This window comes from Silurus aristotelis (genome assembly GCF_946808225.1).
Source record: "Silurus aristotelis genome assembly, chromosome: 2".
NCBI classification, from domain to species: Eukaryota; Metazoa; Chordata; class Actinopteri; order Siluriformes; family Siluridae; genus Silurus; species Silurus aristotelis.
Window position 1 is genome coordinate 15,131,919 of NC_139575.1, and position 20,993 is coordinate 15,152,911.

The 20,993-nt window shown below is 38.0% G+C and overlaps 1 protein-coding gene across 3 annotated transcripts in view; it reads left to right on the forward strand.

Annotated features, from left to right (window-relative positions):
• Positions 1–419: 419 nt before the first annotated feature.
• Positions 420–20,993, forward strand: part of btbd8 (BTB domain containing 8) — a 34,676-nt gene continuing 14,102 nt past the window's right edge. The window contains exons 1-12 of one of the 3 annotated variants that reach the window (XM_083568609.1): positions 420–496; positions 577–925; positions 1,128–1,291; positions 5,075–5,254; positions 7,505–7,635; positions 8,307–8,424; positions 12,963–13,052; positions 15,762–15,842; positions 15,969–16,065; positions 17,393–17,481; positions 19,080–19,182; positions 19,673–19,855. In XM_083568609.1, coding sequence (XP_083424735.1) covers positions 1,188–1,291; positions 5,075–5,254; positions 7,505–7,635; positions 8,307–8,424; positions 12,963–13,052; positions 15,762–15,842; positions 15,969–16,065; positions 17,393–17,481; positions 19,080–19,182; positions 19,673–19,855 — 1,176 coding nt within the window. In that variant the 5' untranslated portion in view covers positions 420–496; positions 577–925; positions 1,128–1,187. The other 2 variants (XM_083568610.1, XM_083568611.1) reach the window with 2 other exon arrangements.

Here is a 20,993-nt window from a genome sequence, read left to right on the forward strand (position 1 = left end):
CCACAGATGAACTCTGCACAAGGCACACCTGTGAACTGTGAACCATTCCAGGTGACTACCTCGTGAATTTGATGAGAGAATACCATGGGTTCGCCAAGCTCTCATCTATAATATATATATATATATATATATATATATATATATATATATATATATATATATATATATATATATATATATATATATGCACAATTTTGTAAAAAATAAGAGAAATAAAGAAAAACAGCTAAACAGGTGTGGAAGGTGTGTCCAACACATTTGATTGGTACTGTATTTATTGATTTTTAAATATTACATTATAAATGTTACATTTATATACATTTATTTTCAGCATACGATTAAGTTTTGGCCCTCCATAGGAAAAACTCTTACACTAGATTTTTTTTTAATTATATTTCTCGAGCGCCATCTGGCGGAAGTCTAAAACCGGAAGTGGTAGGAGAGTGTGAGGTGTCAGCGTCTACAGAAGCTCTCAGCAGAGCCATTACTTCACATTGTGAGTACAGTGCACCTACGGAAGGCAATAGCGACTCAATTGTACTATTGTTATTTTAAGGGTTATTGTGGCTTTTGCAGGAACAGAGAAAGACCCTGGAAGACATTTGGTGGTCATGGAGACAGTGTTGCAGTAGATGTTCAGCGATGAGGACACCATAGGAAATATGGAGTGTTTGTTACCTGATGCCTTCTAGGACAGTGCTTTGTATACGGTTTGTATTAGAGACGTGTGGACACGTGATTTATTCCCAACGTGTTGAGTTTTATAGTGGAGTAACGGTGCAGTTTATATGACCGGTGATAAGAGATTTGTTAGCAGGTTGTAGTTACACGATGATCCTCAAAAACTTGCAAATCACATTTCTTTCCATGGGAATCTGATTCCCATAACCATCATCATGAACATCACCGACCTGATATCCATGGGGTAAGATTTCCAAGCAACTGTTCCTAGGTTCCTCTGTAGGCATGATGCAAAAACACATTCCTCCTTTTATTACAACCTACTTTGTGTGTCTTTCCTTATTAATACTAATGTGTAAGTTTTGTATTTATTTGTGTGGGACCACAAAAAAAAGAGCAAACTTCAGAATAATTATGAGCTAAAGTGTTTTCTTGATTCTCTGCAGATTTCCAGAAAAGCTCGAGATCCTGGCTGAATGCTGACTGAGGAGAGTTAGGCCGCAGTGATGCTCTCCACCGAGACTGCTCGAGAGCTCCAGTCTAAAGAGCGCAAGCACAAGAGCACTCTGGGTAAACAGCTGGCCAGGGCACTGTCTTCAGACCTGAACAGGTAGCTCTTGCATGTCACACTCGCTCTAAGGATGCACCTGAACGGTTGTCTTCACAAGCATCTGGTTTAAATAGAGTAGCAGGACACTTGAAGATAGAAAGACATCCACTTCATTTCTGGCTTCAGATGATTTTGCCCTAAAATGTCTTTGGTCATTATAATTTTTTTTTTTAACCAAGTAGAATGCCACCATCAAGGGTCATGTGAAAAAAAAAAGATGTAAAGATGAGTTTGACTTATATTTATATATACACTGAGTCTGAGGCTCTAGATCTGATCTCTATTTTTGGTGATACACAGTATGGCTGAAAGTATAGGTACCATTACATCCATTTGTGGACCTTCCTCAAACTTTTCCACAATTTTGGACGCATATACAATTGAAATTTATCATCACTCGAAGCTAAAGAGTTGTTCCAAACGTGTTCTAGCATGACAATACCCTAAAAGGCGAGGTAGGTGAGTACATGGTTTGTTATGGGTGAGTGGAAGAACCCATATGCCTAGTTCAGAACGTTGGCCATAACCTCACTGAACACTTTTTGAATGAAGTGGAACACTGACTATGCGCTAGGCCTCCTATCCAAACATCACTAATGCTTAAAGGCCACACAGACCTGCTCTAAAATCTGAAGAGTGGCGGCATAGATGGGACTAACACTAACATGTCAATGCCCATTGGTTTTGAATGGTCATATGCACTCTTTGCCTTAAAAAAAGACCCTTTAAGATTTTTTAGAGGAGAACATCATTTAAAAAAAGTAAAAGTATATAAAGAATAAAATAAACATGAACACATTGTCCATTTAGACTGCAAATTACGCAAATGACACATCGTGTGTGGTTTTTGTAGCAAACTCAGCATTAAGCCAGTAGAGTGCTTTATTGACTAAATTAACATAAATCCTAATGTCAACTTTCTGTATTAAGTGCATATATTTGTGTGTAATACTTCAATCCTCTCATTTAATATCTTCATCATTAGTCATCAGTCATTCGACAGTGCTATCGGACTCTGGTAATATAAAGCAGTGAGAGTGTTGCGTCAGGAGACGGATGTCCCTAACCACAGGACACAGCTTGTGTTGAAAGGCACTGCTCTTGAGTCTGATGTTTTGCATAACCTGGTAACACAGCTTAGAAGGAGTAGGTGTGGCTGCTGTGAGAAGGACAGTGTCAGGTCAGAATCTGAGATTCTCAATTAAGGATATTGATATTGTTTTTTACATATTAAAATATATAAAGATACCAGATTAATTTTGGTCGTGAGTTTAATTCCCAGGTCTGTCAGACAGCGACTGTTAACCATCGGCCACATAGTCTGTGTTTGAATCTGATTCTGACTGAGTTAAGTTTATTTGAATAAAATTTCCAGGTGAATGAGTATGTAAATACCTGCCATGCACTTTTAAGCTTGAAATCGATTTTGATAATTGAGAGGCATAGTGAGCATTTCTATATCGCTATACTCATTAATTGTGGGGGTTTTTTTTTGTTTTAAAGAAATCAATTACAGGCTTTTCATCCTAAATCTCTGTCTATTGTAGTATTAGTACACTGGAGCCTGCCGTTAATCATAATATAATATATTAATAATATTGACACAATCTGCTGTTCCAAAAATGTATTTGAAGCTCTCTTATTGAACGCCTAAGGGCAGTTGTTGACTCAAAGAACAATAACAAAGCAAACAAATCTACAGCCATAACCTTGTAACAATAAAGGTTTTAGAATGTGAGTGACTGAGGAGAAAGTCATTTCAAAGCTGTTGTAATGTTGTTTGTGTGAATGATGTAATTACTGGAAAAACTGTTATCTGGTTCATTTGTCCTGTTACCTGTGCTTTTCCAAAAATTTAGTGGTATTTGCAGTCAATTAGGCAAATTGCAGCAGCTGCCCTGATGTTTTTAATATAAGAAAAAAAATTATTTTGAATAGAAGAATTCTTTTTTTTCTTTCTTAGTACTCACAGCTAGGGCACAATTATTTGGATATTTCTGGTGCTTTTTTTTATTCATTATAAGAAGTAGAAAGAGGTTAAGTGAAAATAAATTCTGGCATAAGTCCTTAATATGACAAAAGGGCATAATTCGAGAGCATTAGGAAGCATTTCTGTCCTTGAGCTTTCCCTGACCTACTTCTCCATCACTGTGGAGTGAGATTCGTCGTTTCACATGGTTGTAGTGCATACAGCATTACTAGAGTAAAGATTCTGGGTCGCTCAGATCAGCTGCTGTAGAGGACATGGATGATGATGATGGTGATGTGGCAAGGGAAGTGGGGCATGACACTTTTGCTCACATATAGTTTTAGGATATGAATTCAGATCATCCCTTTGTCCCGTGCGAATCATAGAATACAGAATGCATCATATTATGTATTATTTACCAATTTCACTTCAGGAAATTAAGGTTCTAATGTAACCTGTATGTAAATGTAACACATAACCTCATCTGAAACACGCTGCCTGGTTGTGTTCGGCTCCCAAAATGACTCACTCGCTTGTCTTTGTTGATCACGTCATCCTCAAGGTCAGAGCGCTTTTATATTAACAGCCTGGTTGAGTTAGTACAGTGTAGCATAATAAAAAGCAGAAGAGCACATACACAAAAGGACATGGTGGCCTTGGTTTCAGTTTTTGTGTCCTGATTCGTGGTTTGGTTTTTCAAACAAATCAAATTTTGTCACATACACGTACGACATGCAGTGAAATGCTTTTGTTTGTTTATTTATTGTTTGTTTGTTTGCTTTTTTAGTTATTACTGAACTACTCTGCCTGCTCTGATATTATTACAGGTGTAACTGTACACAAAATTTACGATTCGGTACATACCTTTTTTTTTTTTGTTTGTTTGTTTTTTTTTTTTTTAACCGTGGTTCAGAAATTATGTTACGGTTAGGGGAAAGAAATGCAAAACAAAATTGCTTGCCTTTTTTTTTTTTTTTTTTTTCTAAAACAGTTTTTTATTATTATTAATATTTGTAAACATCAACAGTTTACTTTTTTTTTTTTTATAAAATACATGCTTGGTAAAATAACATTTTATAAAAAGAAAATCGAATAAATCAAATGAATGCAATGCACTTTTTTTTTCTATTAAATTGCGTGAACAGTTAAATTGCCACAAATTAAATTATTATTAAAATTTTATAAATTGAAAACTTTAATTTAAGTAGTTTACATTTGTTAGACTCCATTTGGGTAATACAGATGTTTATATAAGTGTGTGTGTGTTACATTTAATATTTAATTTTCTAAAGATTCTGTCTACTTCTATTTATTTAAGCATATTTTAACAAATGTCTTCATTCCTTCCATCCTTTATTCATTCACTCCCTCGATATGCGAAATTGTCAGGATTTTCTCCTTTTTAGAGAAATTCTTGAAGCAAACGCTAAAGAATCCAAATTGCTAGCGTTTTATAACGCACTACAAATCGTATTTCAGGTAGAGGAAGATAAAACTCTAGTTTCTTTTTTTTTATACCCCTGGCATTGTTGTGCCTTTAATATGTTCCTGAGGAAACTCAGATGTGAACTAAATTGAAAAAGATTCAAAAGGATTGCATTCGGTACCCAAGTAAGAACCTTTTTTTTTTTTTTTTTTTTTTTTTTTTTTTTTCCCCCCATGCTAACTTACCATGCCAGGAATGATCTACATATTTCAGATTCTGTTAGCAAGGTGTAATCCTTACAGAACGTTGTAATGAATGAATAATGTATTATTATTGTTATTATTATCTTGTATAATTGCAGTAGTAGTGATTTCTCGTTTGCTTGCAGGCTGCTGCAGGAGGAGCAGGAGACAGACGTGAGTGTGTGTGTGAGCTCAGGTTTCCGGCTCAGGGTCCATAAGGCTGTGCTGCTGGCTCGAGCTCCTCACCTCCTCCAGGGAGTCGCACCAAATGCTTCCATCATCAACCTGCAGGGAACAGAACCTAGTGCACTCAAAGAGCTCATTCGGTGCGTAATATTCGTCTGCACGCTGCCAAGTGCTTCTTAAATGGATTAGTTTGACTTATTTGATTTATAGAATGCTTTTATAGGGGCAGTCGCTCTCACTCTGCAGCGCACTGGTATCCATAAAAGAAAGGTTAGGTTGTACTTCTGATTAATGGAGGCATTATTAAGGGTTATTTCATTGTCCCGCCTTTTGTACTCTGTGTAATTATCAGTACGGCCAACAGGTTTGGTTTGTTTGGCAGTTTTGTGCCTGAAATAGGTACTTGCATGGATGAAAAGCACAGCCAGTTTTACTATCTTGGTTTGGTGGGATATCCCTAGAGATTTCTATGTAGACTATTTTATTCATCATCAGTATATATTTGTTTTTAGCTTTACTGCAATTTGATTTCTAGTTATATTAGACTGAAAACTGTACTGTCATTAGATGGCTGACAGGTGGCACTGTGTATCAGCGGTAGTAAGTTTTTGTGTTTTGTTAGGGACAGATAGATTTATTTTGTTTATATTCGCTCATAGACTGTTGACATGCTAGACTTTTCATCTAAAAGCATGATTGGCATCACTTGTATATTCTCTCAGTGTCCCAGCTTTATGCATTGTGTTAGTGGTAATGCTTTATTCTCATTATTTGGGTTAGTGTTGGGGTAGATGTTGTCTCTATTTCACTCTCTTGTTCGTTCTTTTTCTAATGATGTATCTAGAGCACTATGCTGACTGCTCCAGAACACTATCTGAAATAAACACACCCTAGAGACGTACGCTCACGTGGCAAAGTTGCACCTTTGTACCAAATAAAGTTGCACAAAATGGGCCACTGCAAAAAAAAAAAAAAAAATAAAAGACCCCATGCAAAAGCAATGCTGTGATTGGCATAGTGACTGACTAGGCTGTTTGAAGTTGAGCCATTCGGTGACCTACTAGAGAATTTTTAGTGAGTAATAAGGGAGACAGAAATTAAGAAGTATTCCTGTAACAGGAAGGTTTTTTTTTTTTTGTTTGTTGTTTTTTTTTTTTTTTTTTACAAAATGCATTTCAAGCATAGCATTGAATTCATGGTGACATCAATGTCACCCTGATTTACTTCTTCATCATTGTAGACTGAGAGTGGGTGTTAGAGTAAAATCCTTGGTCATAACAGAACTTTTTGAAATGAAAAGATGAGAAGGAAGATAGAAATGTAGAACTTGGAGATGCCAGTAAGAGATTGCTTACTGGTTTGCCAGCTAGTAAATGTGAAAATATCACTGGGAATTTGTAATCAGATATTATAGTATTCTACTGAACACTGTGTTGTATATAGGTACCTATAGGAGTATGTCAGCCTTGTTTAGAAACAAATGTATTGGAAGGACCACCCATTAAGGACGTTTTTGGGGCAAGGTGAGGGAGGTGAGACTGAGATGGTTTGGACATTTGCAGAGGAGAGACATGAGGTATATCGGTAGGAGAATGCTGAGGATGGAGCTGCCAGTTAGGAGAAAAAGAATAAGGCCAAGAAGGAGGTTTATGGATGTGGTGAGGGAAGACATGCAGGTAGTTGGGTTGAAAGAGGCAGATGTAAAAGACATGGGGGTATGGAGACGGATGATCCGCTGTGGCGACCCCTAACAGGATCAGTGAAAAGTATGTCAGCCTTGTAAATGTATGCAGCCATTTTTCTGTCACCCTGATGCACACTGCATTTTTTCTTTTTTTGCATTTTTTGCATTTTTTTTATCTTGTTGTTTGAACTTTGTGTTCCTTATCGCCCCCTGGTGGTTCAGGGACTAAATAATTGCTTATACTACCTATAGCTTAAAATGGCTCTGCTGTTTTGCCATTTTGGGACACAGCAGTGAAGGCTCTCTGAACATGCATTGACCCTCCTGCAACTTTAAGATTGAAATCTTCTTGTTATCTTCAGTTATTTAGCAGGCACGCTTATTCAATGCAGCTTAAAAACATGCAGGTACAGAGATGCAAAAGCATGTGTAGTACAAGAAACTATCAACAAATGCAAAATAAGTGCAAAAGGAAATAGTGCTATTCTATATACTGCCTGAAAAGGAAAATCCTTAGAGCGGAGTGGAGAGAAAATCCCAAATGAGGACACTGAAGCAGCCACATCATGCACTACAAGCTTGTGTAGAAAGAAAAATCACAAAGCAGTTTTAATTCATATGTGTATCATGGTTATATGTTCAGCTATTTATTTATTTATTTTTTATCTGTGTGATGATTTTTTTTCAAATGTTTGTGGATATATAGGAGAATCTACACTGACAAGAAGTGCCTGGGGAAGGGAACTGCCACCTCTGCTGGACTGCATGGACATTCACTGCTAACAAATGGTGCTGTGGGGGAGGAGTATGGAGAGTTTCACACTAGCAAAGATCCAGGTAAAAGAAAATAATATTTATAATAATAATAATAATAATAATAATAATAATAATAATAGAACACTATTTAAAAGCTATTACAAATGGGATTTGTAATTTAAAAGTTTGCTGCAATTTGTACAGATTTTTTTAAATAATTATTAATAGTGGCAGAGACAACATAAGTCTTTTAAATCGTGTTACATGTAATTCCATTAGTTGTTGAACTCTAGCGTACGCTAAACAGCAAACATCTTGTTTGATCTACAGAGGGTCTCGCACATGGGAAAAACTATTTACCCATAAATTTGCTCAAAATTCCTATTTATTATAAATGAAATAAATTCACAAATGAACTTGTTAGCACTGGTGTTATGAATGTAATTTCATGTCTATCTCAACCTCTTGAAACATCCACGAGAAAGCTTTTAGTACTTCCTTTGACAAAGGCAATTTTAAGGCTGGGAAACGAACGTGATATAAACTAATACTGAAAAATGTTGCAAGACACTTTGCTAAAATGTGTTTATTTCCCCAATGTATGTAGACTTTTGGGACACCGTGTATATTGCGAGTAAAGGGTAAAAGATGCTTTTTTTTCTGCTGATGAAGCAAATCAATTTTCCAGCAGAGATCAATCAAGTCTCTTCTGTTGTCTGTTTTTTTTCCCTCTCACTCTATGTCTCTGTCAGACTCTGTGCATTTAGAGCCAGCCTCTGGACTAGGAGCTGATCTTTTGGCCCTGTATGAACGAGGTGAATCCTGTGATATCAGCATCCAGGTGGGGGAAAGAGTCTTCTCAGCTCACAGGTAATATGATGCTAGCCCCTCATTTAGCAAACTGAAGTGTTAACACATGGATGTTTAAAAAAAAAAAAACTGCCCAAAATCTTTTTTTACTGTGGTGCCCAGGATATATAATGATCTGGGCCATAATGTATCTCTATAGACACCACGTTGTGCATTCTGATTTAATTTAAGTGATAAAGCCTGTGGGATATTTTACTGTGTTTTAACTGAGCCAGTCATCCTTCCTGCCATAACCAGTGCAATAGCAAAGTAAAGTTAGTGGCAAACATGTTGATGATTTAGCAGGGCTTACTTTCATTACATCCAGGTTGTTACTATAGCAACAAGATTTGACAAAAAAGTCTCACCTTACCTCGCCTTTCCTCTCTTCTCTCAATTCAGTTCGATTCAATTCAATTACAAAACACAGATCAAGGCTACTCAGTCACAAACAGAGCGCAAGGTTCTGCAACCTGTTTTTGCATTGAACACTTTAGTGTGTGTGTGTGTGTGTGTGTGTGTGTGTGTGTCTGTCTCGTTTGTAATGAGAGAATAAATAAGGGGATTTTCCTTGTAAATGAAAAAATTACATTTTTTTTCACAGCGTGAAAAAAAAGTGTGCCACTGTCTTGACCTCACCTCTATTACAATGAGCTCAGAATCGCTGCTTTCAGGAAATCCAGATTGGCTTGCTGTAAGGTTTTTAGAGCTGAATGTTTGAGTTTTCAGTGTTTTATATTGCGGTGGTTTTTTTTGTTTGTTTGTTTGTTTTTTTTAAATGATGTTTGTTCCATCTAGTGTTGTTGTGCATTCACTGTGGATCCCGAATTGAATAGCTGTCAAGCGCAATAGCCTTAATGACCTGTCCAAGGCTTTGTACCAAATGTGATTGAGATTTATTTAACTTCATACTTTTTCTTATACCAAGATCAGTGTTTTCTACAGTGTAGATGCTTATAATCAGAGAATAATGTTATCTGGAGGTGTTTTTTAAGAATTAAGCTCTGTCTGTTTTCACAAGAGCCGTTTTGTTTATTTATTTTTAATTCATTTAAATAAAATTTTTTTACAGTTTAGTGATGGGGTGTGTGTGTGTGTGTGTGTGTGTGTGTGTGTGTGTGTGTGTGTGTTAAAGTTGCTGCAGTCCTTGTCAGCATGGTGTGTTTGTAGTGACTGCTGCAGAGTTGAAATTGTCACATAAATACACCTTACTGTTGATGTTCTCTTATCTTTTGCTCACTTTTTTTCTGTCCATCACTAGAGGAGGTGGAGGACACAATGTGCCAGTTGAGCAATGTTTTTCTTTGAGGGGGGAAAAGTAAAGAATTCATTGTGTGAATCTCAATATTCGGTTATTCAGTAGAATGAGAGTCAGACTATGCTCCTACTATATGTTGTGGTGGCTTTTAAGTTGGACATTATACTTGTCAGGGATAAACCTGATGTGCCATATTAAAGGCTACAATGCCTTTTTTTTTTTTGTATATCTGGCTGTCATCTGCTTCAGCAGATTTACTTAGCACAACACATGCCAGACTAAGGAAAAAGTGTTTATTTTTAGACTGTTCAGATTGCAGGAGACAATTAGTGATTTCTGTCTTTTGCTTACTTAAGGAGCAGTGGGGGATTAGGATTGTGGTGATGCAATAATGCAGCACGAGTTTCAGTTTAATTGAACTCAGGTTTGATAAACCACAGTTTTAACAGGGAGGCAAACACATTTTCACATAGGGCCATGTAGTTTTGGTTTTTGTTTTCCCTCAATAATAAAAAACTTTGACTAATATTTAAATTATTTTGATGATCTGAAACATTAAAGTGTGACAAACATGCAAAAAAATAAGAAATCAGGACATTCACACTATTGTGTGTGTGTCTATCTATCTATCTATCTATCTATCTATCTATCTATCTATCTATCTCTCTCTCTCTCTCTCTCTCTCTCTCTCTCTCTCTCTCTCTCTCTCTCTCTCTCTCTCTATATATATATATATATATATATATATATATATATATATATATATATATATATATATATATATATATATATACATACATATACAGTGGGTACGGAAAGTATTCAGACCCCCTTAAATTTTTCACTCTTTTTTATTTTGCAGCCATTTGCTAAAATCATTTAAGTTCATTTCTTTTCCTCATGAATGTACACACAGCACCCCATACTGACAGAAAAACACAGAATTGTTGACATTGTTGCAGATTTATTAAAAAAGAAAAACTGAAATATCACATGGTCCTAAGTATTCAGACCCTTTGCTCAGTATTTAGTAGAAGCCCCCTTTTGATCTAATACAGCCAGGAGTCTTTTTGGGAAAGATGCAACAAGTCTTTCACACCTGGATTTGGGGATCCTCTGCCATTCCTCCTTGCAGATCCTCTCCAGTTCTGTCAGGTTGGACGGTAAACGTTGGTGGGCAGCTATTTTTAGGTCTCTCCAGAGATGCTCAATTGGGTTTAAGTCAGGGCTCTGGCTGGGCCATTCAAGAACAGTCACGGAGTTGTTGTGAAGCCACACCATCGTTATTTTAGCTGTGTGCTTAGGGTCATTGTCTTGTTGGAAGGTAAACCTTCAGCCCAGTCTGAGGTCCAAAGCACTCTGGAGAAGGTTTTCATCCAGGATATCCCTGTGCTTGGCCGCATTCATCTTTCCCTTGATTGCAACCAGTCGTCCTGTCCCTGCAGCTGAAAAACACCCCCACAACATGATGCTGCCACCACCATGCTTCATTGTTGAGACTGTACTGGACAGGTGATGAGCAGTGCCTGGTTTTCTCCACTCATACCGCTTAGAATTAAGGCCAAAAAGTTCTATCTTGGTCTCATCAGACCAGAGAATCTTATTTCTCACCATTTTCGAGAACTCCATGCAGGCTTTCATGTGTCTTACACTGAGGAGAGGCTTCCGTCGGGCCACTCTGCCATAAAGCCCCGACTGGTGGAGGGCTGCAGTGATGGTTGACTTTCTACAACTTTCTCCCATCTCCCGACTGCATCTCTGGAGCTCAGCCACAGTGATCTTTGGGTTCTTCTTTACCTCTCTCACCAAGGCTCTTCTCCCCCGATAGCTCAGTTTGGCCGGTCGGCCAGCTTTAGGAATGGTTCTCGTCGTCCCAAACGTCTTCCATTTGAGGATTATGGGGGCCACTGTGCTCTTAGGAACCTTAAGTGCAGCAGAAATCTTTTTGTAACCTTGGCCAGATCTGTGCCTTGCCACAATTCTGTCTCTGAGCTCTTCAGGCAGTTCCTTTGACCTCATGATTCTCATTTGCTCTGACATGCATTGTGATCTGGAAGGTCTTATATAGACAGGTGTGTGGCTTTCCTAATCAAGTCCAATCAGTATAATCAAAAATTTCTGTACTCAAATGAAGGTGTAGAACCATCTCAAGGATGATCAGAAGAAATGGAAAGCACCTGAGTTAAATATATGAGTGTCACAGCAAAGGGTCTGAATACTTAGGACCATGTGATATTTCAGTTTTTCTTTTTTAATAAATCTGCAAAAAGGTCAACAATTCTGTGTTTTTCTGTCAGTATGGGGTGCTGTGTGTACATTCATGAGGAAGAAGAATGAACTTAAATGATTTTAGCAAATGGCTGCAATATAACAAAAAGTGAAAAATTTAAGGGGGTCTGAATACTTTCCGTACCCACTGTATATAAAAACAATGAAAGGCGAAATTAATAACACACATTTATTCACATCGTCCTTTCTTTACTCGGATATAAAAATAATAATAAATAAATACCGAAACATCATGTATCACTATAGATTTGTCCTACTGATGGGCCGGCAATTAAAACCGTCTGTGTGGAAACATAAACTTACGTTTGGTTACTTGATGAACTTTCTTTCGGCTTCTCCCATTAGGGGTCCCCACAGCGGATCATCCGTATTCATGATCCGCATGTTTGATTCGGCACATGTTTTTACGCTGGATGCCCTTCCTAACGCAACCATGTCAACGACAAATCATGACAATCATGCGATTAATTATTTAAATCGATTGACCGTCCTGTATGTGTGTGTGTGTGTGTGTGATATATATATATATATATATATATATATATATATAATATATATATATATATATATATAAACACACACATACACACCGATCATAACATTATGACCACCTACCTAATATTGTTTGTATCCCTTTTCCTGACCTCTTGAACATTAACAGCATTAACTTCTTCAGCAATTAGAGCTACAGCAGCTCTTCTGTTTGATCAAATCTGTACACTTGCCCAATTTTTCTGCTTCTTACACATCAACTTTGAGGACAAAATGTTTTTAGGCACTTGCTGACTAATATATCTCACCCACTAACAGGTGCCTTAATAAAGAGATAATTAGTGTTATTCACTTCACCACTCATAATGTTATAATGTCATAATGTCATGGGTTGTTGTTATTTCAAGGCTGTTACATTACCCATAGTGACATGATGGGAAGTTGAGCGTGATGGATGAACCTGAGCTCTCTCTCTGTGTGTGTGTGTGTGTGTGTGTGTGTGTGTGTGTGTGTTCTTCAGGGCAATTCTTTGCGCTCGCTCTCAGTATTTCCGAGCAATGTTGTGTGGCAGCTGGATGGAAAGCTCACGCCAGTGTATCACACTACAGGGGTGAGTCAACACAATTCACAGCCAGTGTTGCTGACTGACAGTTTAGTTTTACATTTATTTAGGCCAGCACAAGCGCTTTTTTCACAACTATACCTTTTTCAACAGCTTTTGCCAAAAAAAGTATCCAGAACCAGGCTGTGTTTTAATATGGTATCAGTAAAAATTAAATGCATTTTCAGTGTGTCTCTAAAATTATTGCCACTTTTCTTTTTAATATAAGCAAGTTCCAGTCAGTGCTGCTTAACTAAGCTTGGCATGCGAGACTGAGACTGTCTGAGCAGCCTGCCTACAGGGCATTAATTATTCATGCTATAGTACTGTATGTGTTTGTAAATCAGGCAGCACATTTCTGGGCTTGTGTGCATGTGGTTACCAACATCAGCCAAGTATATATAGACAGGCTGACAGAAGCAGTTGTGTTAGTTCTAATGTAGCGCTCTCTCTCTCTCTCTCTCTCTCTCTCTCTCTCTCTCTCTCTCTCTCTCTCTCTCTCGATATGGATAGATAGATAGATAGATAGATAGATAGATAGATAGATAGATAGATAGATAGATAGATAGATAGATAGATAGATAGATAGATAGATAGATAATGTGTGTATATGTCAAGTTTATTTCTATAGCACTTTTCACAAAGGACATTGTCTCAAAGCAGCTTCACAGAAATTACCAGTTAAGGTGAACAATGTGTATTTATCCCTGATGAGCAGCCATGGCGACTGTGACAAGGAAAAACTCCCTTAGATGTTATGAGGAAGAAACCTTTAGAGGAACCAGACTCAAAAGAGGAACCATCCTCATTTGGGTGACATCAAGAGTGCGATTATAAATCTTTAAACAATACAGAACACTGGAGAGTGAGAACTAACATGAGCACTGGAGTGTAAGATTATGAGTAATGTCTTTTCTACAGTCTTATACAGTCATTTGAGATTATGGAATCAGGAGCTACCGAACAACTTATAAAATAGCTCATTTGCGATCATCACAGATCCAAAACCAGATTCTCCATGCCAGAGCATTTAAACACTCAAAGAGGTCCAATTTCCAAACTTCACATGAAGTGGGATTCAATTGGCACTGGTACGTCTCTAGATGGTTCGGCATGTTTGCGGGGTCAGCATCTACTTCTTGAAAAGTCCATAATCTTCATGAGGTGGGACGTGACTGGAGCTGGCGCAACCTCAGGATGCCTCGGGATGGGGAGAGAAAGAGAAGCAGTTCAGAGAAATCCGCGTAGCTGCTGTTCATGATATCAACAAGCACAAGTTGATCATGTGCATATGATCAGATGTACTGGAGCACAAGGTTATGATATGTGATGTGTGTTAAGTGTAGGACTCGCTAAAAAGATACGTCTTTAATCTGCACTTAAAATGGGAGAGTGTGTCTAAGCCCCGAACACTGTCAGGAAGACTTTCCCGAAGTTTAGGAGCTAAATGTGAGAATGATCTACCACCTTTAGTGGACTTTGCTATTCTAGGAACTACTAGAAGTCCGGAGTTTTGAGATCTCAAGGGGCGTGACGGATTGTAGCGTGTTAGAAGACTGGATAGATACATGGGAGCCGAACCATTTAGTGTTTTGTAAGTAAGTAGCAGTAGTTTGTATTGATTCGAAACTTAACAGGTAGCCAGTGTAGGGATGATAATATTGGGTTATATGGTCATATTTTCTTGACCTTGTGAGAACTCTGGCTGCTGCATTCTGGACTAACTGTAGCTTGTTTACTAATGATGCAGGACATCCACCTAGTAATGCATTACAGTAGTCTATTCTGGAGGTCATGAATGCATGGACGAGCTTCTCTGCATCAGATATAGACAACATGTTTCTTAGCTTAGAAATATTTCTAAGGTGGAAGAAGGCTGTTTTTGTAACATGGTTGATGTGATTTTTAAAGTTGCTGTCTAAAATAACTCCCAGGTCTTTTACTGTTGAACTAGTAGTTACAGAACATCGTTCTAAATGCAGGTTGAAATGCTGGAGCTTCTGTGTACTGGTTTTTGGGCCGATGAGCAAAATCTCTGTCTTATCAGTATGTATATATGTTTAGTTAAAATGGATTCACTCCTTTTAAGTTTTACATTGCATTTTCAAGTCTTTTAATTTCTTAAGATAAATAATGTGGGAATTATGTAGTAGTGATAAAAAGAATACTTTAGGCAGTCTCGGAAATGGTGTATTGCATATCCAAGGGAAAAATACAGCAGCTTGGAAACCCATTTTATGGTCCAGAATTTTGTCAGTCAGTTAGACTGTTGCATGTTTATGGAGTTAAGGGGATAAAGGGGAGGTGGTAGCTAAGTGGTTAAGACATTGGACTTTGGCCTCATGAGTTAAAATCCCAGCCACACCAAGCTGCCACTCCTGGATAAGGGCATCTGCCAAATGCTGTAAATGTTAGTTAATAGATAGAAATTACAATTACTAATTATCATGTTAACTTTAGTTGAGCCACCTTAAGTTTCAGGGGTCCAAAGTGGAATGAAAATGTATTGGGTTTTAAAAAAGAAACGTCTTCAGGGCAGCTGTTAAACCAAACCAATTTTTTATTAGTCCATAGCTAATGTTAAGCATTATGTAGAAAACCTGTCCCAATGTTGTACTTATGTCCTAGTAAAACAAGCAGAAGTGACTATTTGCTGTCTTCCTTTTTGTGTGTGTGTGTGTGTGTGTGTGTGTGTGTGTGTGTGTGTGTGTGTGTTAGTTTGGGCCCTGATGAGATGGAGGTTCTTCTGCATTTTATGTATGGAGCCATATTGGACCTTCCAACAGGGAGCAATGTGAGGTATCCTCCCTTTTACAGTGATATTCACTTCACTGCTACCTCCAGTAACAGCACATTTAACGACTGTCATGATGCCGATTCAGTGAAGTCGTCTGTTGTTGTAAAATTGTCTTATGTGTCCCCTAGTCAGGTCGTCTTGGCAGCAGATATGCTGGGTTTGGAGGGACTGAAGGACGTGGCTGAAATGGTTCTTATTAGAGATTATTGCAGGTTCTTTCCCAAGGTAAAACTGGACTTTTTCTGTGTTAGTTTTTTTTTACACTAAATGCTTAGAATACTCTAGAATACACCTGACTCAATCCAGTGATTAGGGGTAAATGAAATTTGATATATTCTGAATATATGCACCACAGACATTAATCTTCATCCTATCAATTCTCTGCCTTCTTTTCAAATCCTTCCTCCAAAGGCCATCATTTCAAAGCAGCAGTATTTTATTAGGGTTTGGGAGAACAATTTCTACCAGAAAAAATATTTGTTTCCTTCAGAATGTGCTGACAATTCTGTATCCCTAAGATTATAATAACATTTGATTTAATGTTCCCGAGTCCTGGTGTGATTTCTGACGTGTCTTCTGCTGCTGCCGTTCTGGTAGCTTGTGTACTGTCTAACTGCAGTGTGCTGTCTCTCTGCATGTTTAAGCAGCACTGCAGAACTCCAGCCGCAGCTCCATCTGTTCCGCTTGTTGACACGGCTGTGAATGCAGGCTCCACTTTAAAGCCTGGATTATCACATGCTCAGTGCTGATGATGCGTTGCTCATTTGATTCCCAGACAACAAAACGTTTAGGCATATTTTGTGTATACACTGAAGATGTGATATCTGTCCAGATATCCATGTCTATCCAGTTGCTCCATTTTGTTGTAAATCCGGTTGCTGTTCACAAAGCAGTAGTTGGTTTGTGCACCATAAATGATGTGTGTGGCAGTACAGAAAACCCTTCAAATGATAAAATCTATATAGCCTATTAAGGTCTGGTTAGTAAATTGCAGTTAATTACTTCCTGGTATCTGATTGAAGAGTGAATTTATGGTTTTACTGTGACAATTAACAATCCAATAACTTGCTCAAATTCGGACATTCACCGACATTCATGGAAATCCCACTTAGTTAACACGGCATTGTACATGTTTAGACAGACTATCTGTTACTGCCAGCTTGTTTGTTGATTATTGGGTATTTATTGACTATTATTAGTCTCCTTTCCTGTCCTGATGTTTGCTGGGGGGAAAAAAGTTTTTTTAAAAATTTATAAATTCCAGGAAAAAACATTATTTTATGGGTTCTTAAAGCTGATATGCCATGTATGATCTGGAATTTCTAATGCATTGCGCTAAAAATGAATATATAGATTCCTGTACCTTGCGTTTGTGTCATTCGTTTACTTTTTTAATTTAGTAATCATGAGAAACATTACATTTTTCTAGGTACAATGGCTCAAAAGGATCACCCAGATCATCTGAACCTCATGTGATAGAGCTAGTGAGTGGGGTTTAAAAAAGGATTTTGCAAGTAATGATTATTTATTCATATTCCTCTTATTACTGCAGCCTGTTGAGGGAGTGCAGAGGAGTATACTTGAGTGCCTTGCCATCAGCCATTCCATTGGCCTCCACAATCTCTACAGCTCATGTGTCAGGTAAATATGTGTACAACACAAAATGTACTGTTAATGAAAATACTGAGCTGAAATTATGTACAGTAACATGTTACAGGATTGTTTAAAGGGATTATTCGTATCCGGTTGTTTTTTTTGTAATATTATAAATTGCAACATCACAATACATTGACGCACATGTCATGCAGCATTGGTAGTTACCATTTTTTTATCTCAGGATAATTAGCTGAAGGGTGTATTGTATTTTAGATATTCGCTGTGTAGCACGCACTGTTCTTTAAGATCATTCCGCAGACCAAAAGTAGGTCGATATCGTGAGTAGATTTCTCCTGAATTTCTTTTTCTTTTTTTAAGCGAATTGTTTTAAATTTGACACATTTTTTAAACATATTTCTTACATTTTTTTATTCTACAAAAATTGCTATTTCTAATAGTACCTGTGTTTTTATTCCAATAATATTTTCCTGACCAGATTTGGAGCACTGATGTAGCACATTTTCATCACGTTTGCGTTCGAATGACGTGGCTCTGTTGCTCTGTTCTTTTTTTAAAATGCAGAAAGCCAGCTCATAGATGCGTGAGAAAGTAGGTCTGGATTTTTCCAAAGCCTTGGTTTTGTGGAGAATGTGTGTGCGTGTGTGAGTGTGCCCTTGATGCTGCCTGTCTTCATGCTGTAAGTAGGAGTGGGAGATGAGTCAGCTTTAAGAGCTGCATTGTTGAGAACACTTTTCACAGCACAGAGCTGCTCTCAATTAATAGGCCTCGGAGCTGTTTAGCTTTAATAATAATAATAATAATAATAATAATAATAATAATAATAAATAAAAGGACAGTTGGTTCTTATAGCACCTTTCTCACACACAAATCTGTGGGATAAAAAAAACTGGTAAAAAGGGGTATCACAGCTTACTCTTAGCTGGAAACGTTGAGATTGCAGATGTTGTCAAGATGTTCCACTTAGCACCCAGCAGTTTTCTCAGCTGTTCTGGTTAACTTGTGGCTAGTGTCAGGATTAAACGCATTAATCCCAGACCTGCTTGCTGACTTGATGCCTTTTCTGCGAAGATTTTATCTGTGCGACGAGTTAGCTGTTCTGGATAGCAGTAAGCCTTTAGGTAGATTTTAAGCTCCTGAGCAACGATTCATTAGTCAGCCATTAGTCAAAATGTTTTTGTTTTTTTTACTTTTCTTTTTTTATATATATGTATGTGTATATATGTATATATGTATTAAAAACAGAAAACTAAAATGTCATTATGGGTGTTGCAAGTCAAGACAAAAGAATTTCCATAAAATCTTTGAAATACAATATCACACTTAGCCGCATTGGTATGTATACTCAACACAATCCATTTATCCCATTTACAATTCATTTGATCCATTTGGAGGTTCAACCTGGAACCATTTACATGTTGTGACTTTCCGACTGCTTGCTAAAAGTATTTTTAATAAGTATTTATCACTCTCTAGGACTGTTTTAGATATTTTATCTAGGTACAATATAATAAATGAAAAATCCAAACCCACCCTTAATAGTTTTCCAATTTCAGCTGCCCTTAGTCTGGCTATGTCTGCATCATTTTTCATATTGATTTTCGTTTGTTTGTTTCCTTCCTCAGATGGGTAGCTGAGCATTTTGTAAAGTGCTGGTCAGAAAGGAGCTTCTCCATCCTTCCTCCTGAGCTGCAGAGAGACTGCCTTGATACAGTCACTAGAAACATGGTGAGTCAAACAAAGCCACAGGATCTCCATACCCTTTACCCATGTGTTCACCCACAGGGCAGAAAGAGATTCAACAGCCCTGGCTGTGTCCTGATGCACAGCTGCTTAAGTGAATGGAGTAATTAGGGCCTTTAATTGAGTTAGTCTCTGCAGCTATAAACAGTCGGCCCATGACCTCTACATTCAAGATCTGGCTGCTTTCCCGTTTGCACGCACACATGCATGTGCACACAAACAGACACAAACACACACAAACGCTGCTGGAGGAGATTAGATTACACTAGGAAATAGTCACTGCAAAACATGGAGCCTCTTTAACATGCTATCCATTACACTGCTGATTTATTAACTAAAATATGGATGAGTGAATTCAGTGTTTCTCTGAAACGGGAGTAGAGACTTTGTGTAAAATTGGGAAATACATGTTTCTTTGTTGGATGTGAAAAAAGAAGTGTGTGTGTGTGTGTGTGTGTGTGTGTGTGTGCTGCAGACTGTGCAGTCTTCAGTGTCTGTAATGTGTGGTACTGAGCAGCTGATTGAGTCTTTGCCCGAGGTGAAGTGGGCGAAGCAGGTGGCGTGTTTGGCGACCGAGCTGCAGGAGCATTGTTTACACACGATCGTCACTCATCTACCCCGAGTAATACACACGCCAGCCTTCCACAGCCTCCGCAGGGTATGAAGCACACATCCACAACAGAACACACTAACCTCCCACACTCTCCACCTAGTAAAGACACAACCATACATAAATCTACCCCACACACCACTGCTTGCTTTGGTGAGCTTAACTATCTGTGTTCAAATTGAACATGAACTTTACAGACACACACTCATCTAGAAACATAATCACTCTGTACATACAGTATCTCAAAAGGGAGTACAGGATTTACATTTCAGCAAGCATTTTTTTTTTGAGGTTCAATACTAAAGAAATGAAAAATTGGATATATTTTAGAGTAGTCAATGTGCAGCTTGTATTGCAGTACAGATTTACAGTGAGGAAAATAAGTATTTGAACACCCTGCTATTTTGCAAATTCTCCCACTTAGAAATCATGGAGGGGTCTGAAATTGTCATCGTAGGTGCATGTCCACTGTGAGAGACATAATCTAAAAAAAAAAAAAATCCAGAAATCACAATATATGATTTTTAAACTATTTATTTGTATGATACAGCTGCAAATAAGTATTTGAACACCTGTCTATCAGCTAGAATTCTGACCCTCAAAGACCTGTTAGTCTGCCTTTAAAATGTCCACCTCCACTACATTTATTATCCTAAATTAGATGCACCTGTTTGAGGTCGTTAGCTGCATAAAGACACCTGTCCACCCCATACAATCAGTGAGAATCCAACTACTAACATGGCCAAGACTAAAGAGCTGTCCAAAGACACTAGAAACAAAATTGTACACCTCCACAAGGCTGGAAAGGGCTACGGGGAAATTGCCAAGCAGCTTGGTGAAAAAGGTCCACTGTTGGAGCAATCATTAGAAAATGGAAGAAGCTAAACATGACTGTCAATCTCCCTCGGACTGGGGCTCCGTGCAAGATCTCACCTCGTGGGGTCTCAATGATCCTAAGGTAGGTGAGAAATCAGCCCAGAACTACACAAGAGGAGCTGGTCAATGACCTGAAAAGAGCTGGGACCACCGTTTCCAAGGTTACTGTTGGTAATACACTAAGGTGTCATGGTTTGAAATCATGCATGGCACGGAAGGTTCCCCTGCTTAAACCAGCACATGTCCAGGCACGTCTTAAGTTTGCCAATGACCATTTGGATGATCCAGAGGAGTCATGGGAGAAAGTCAT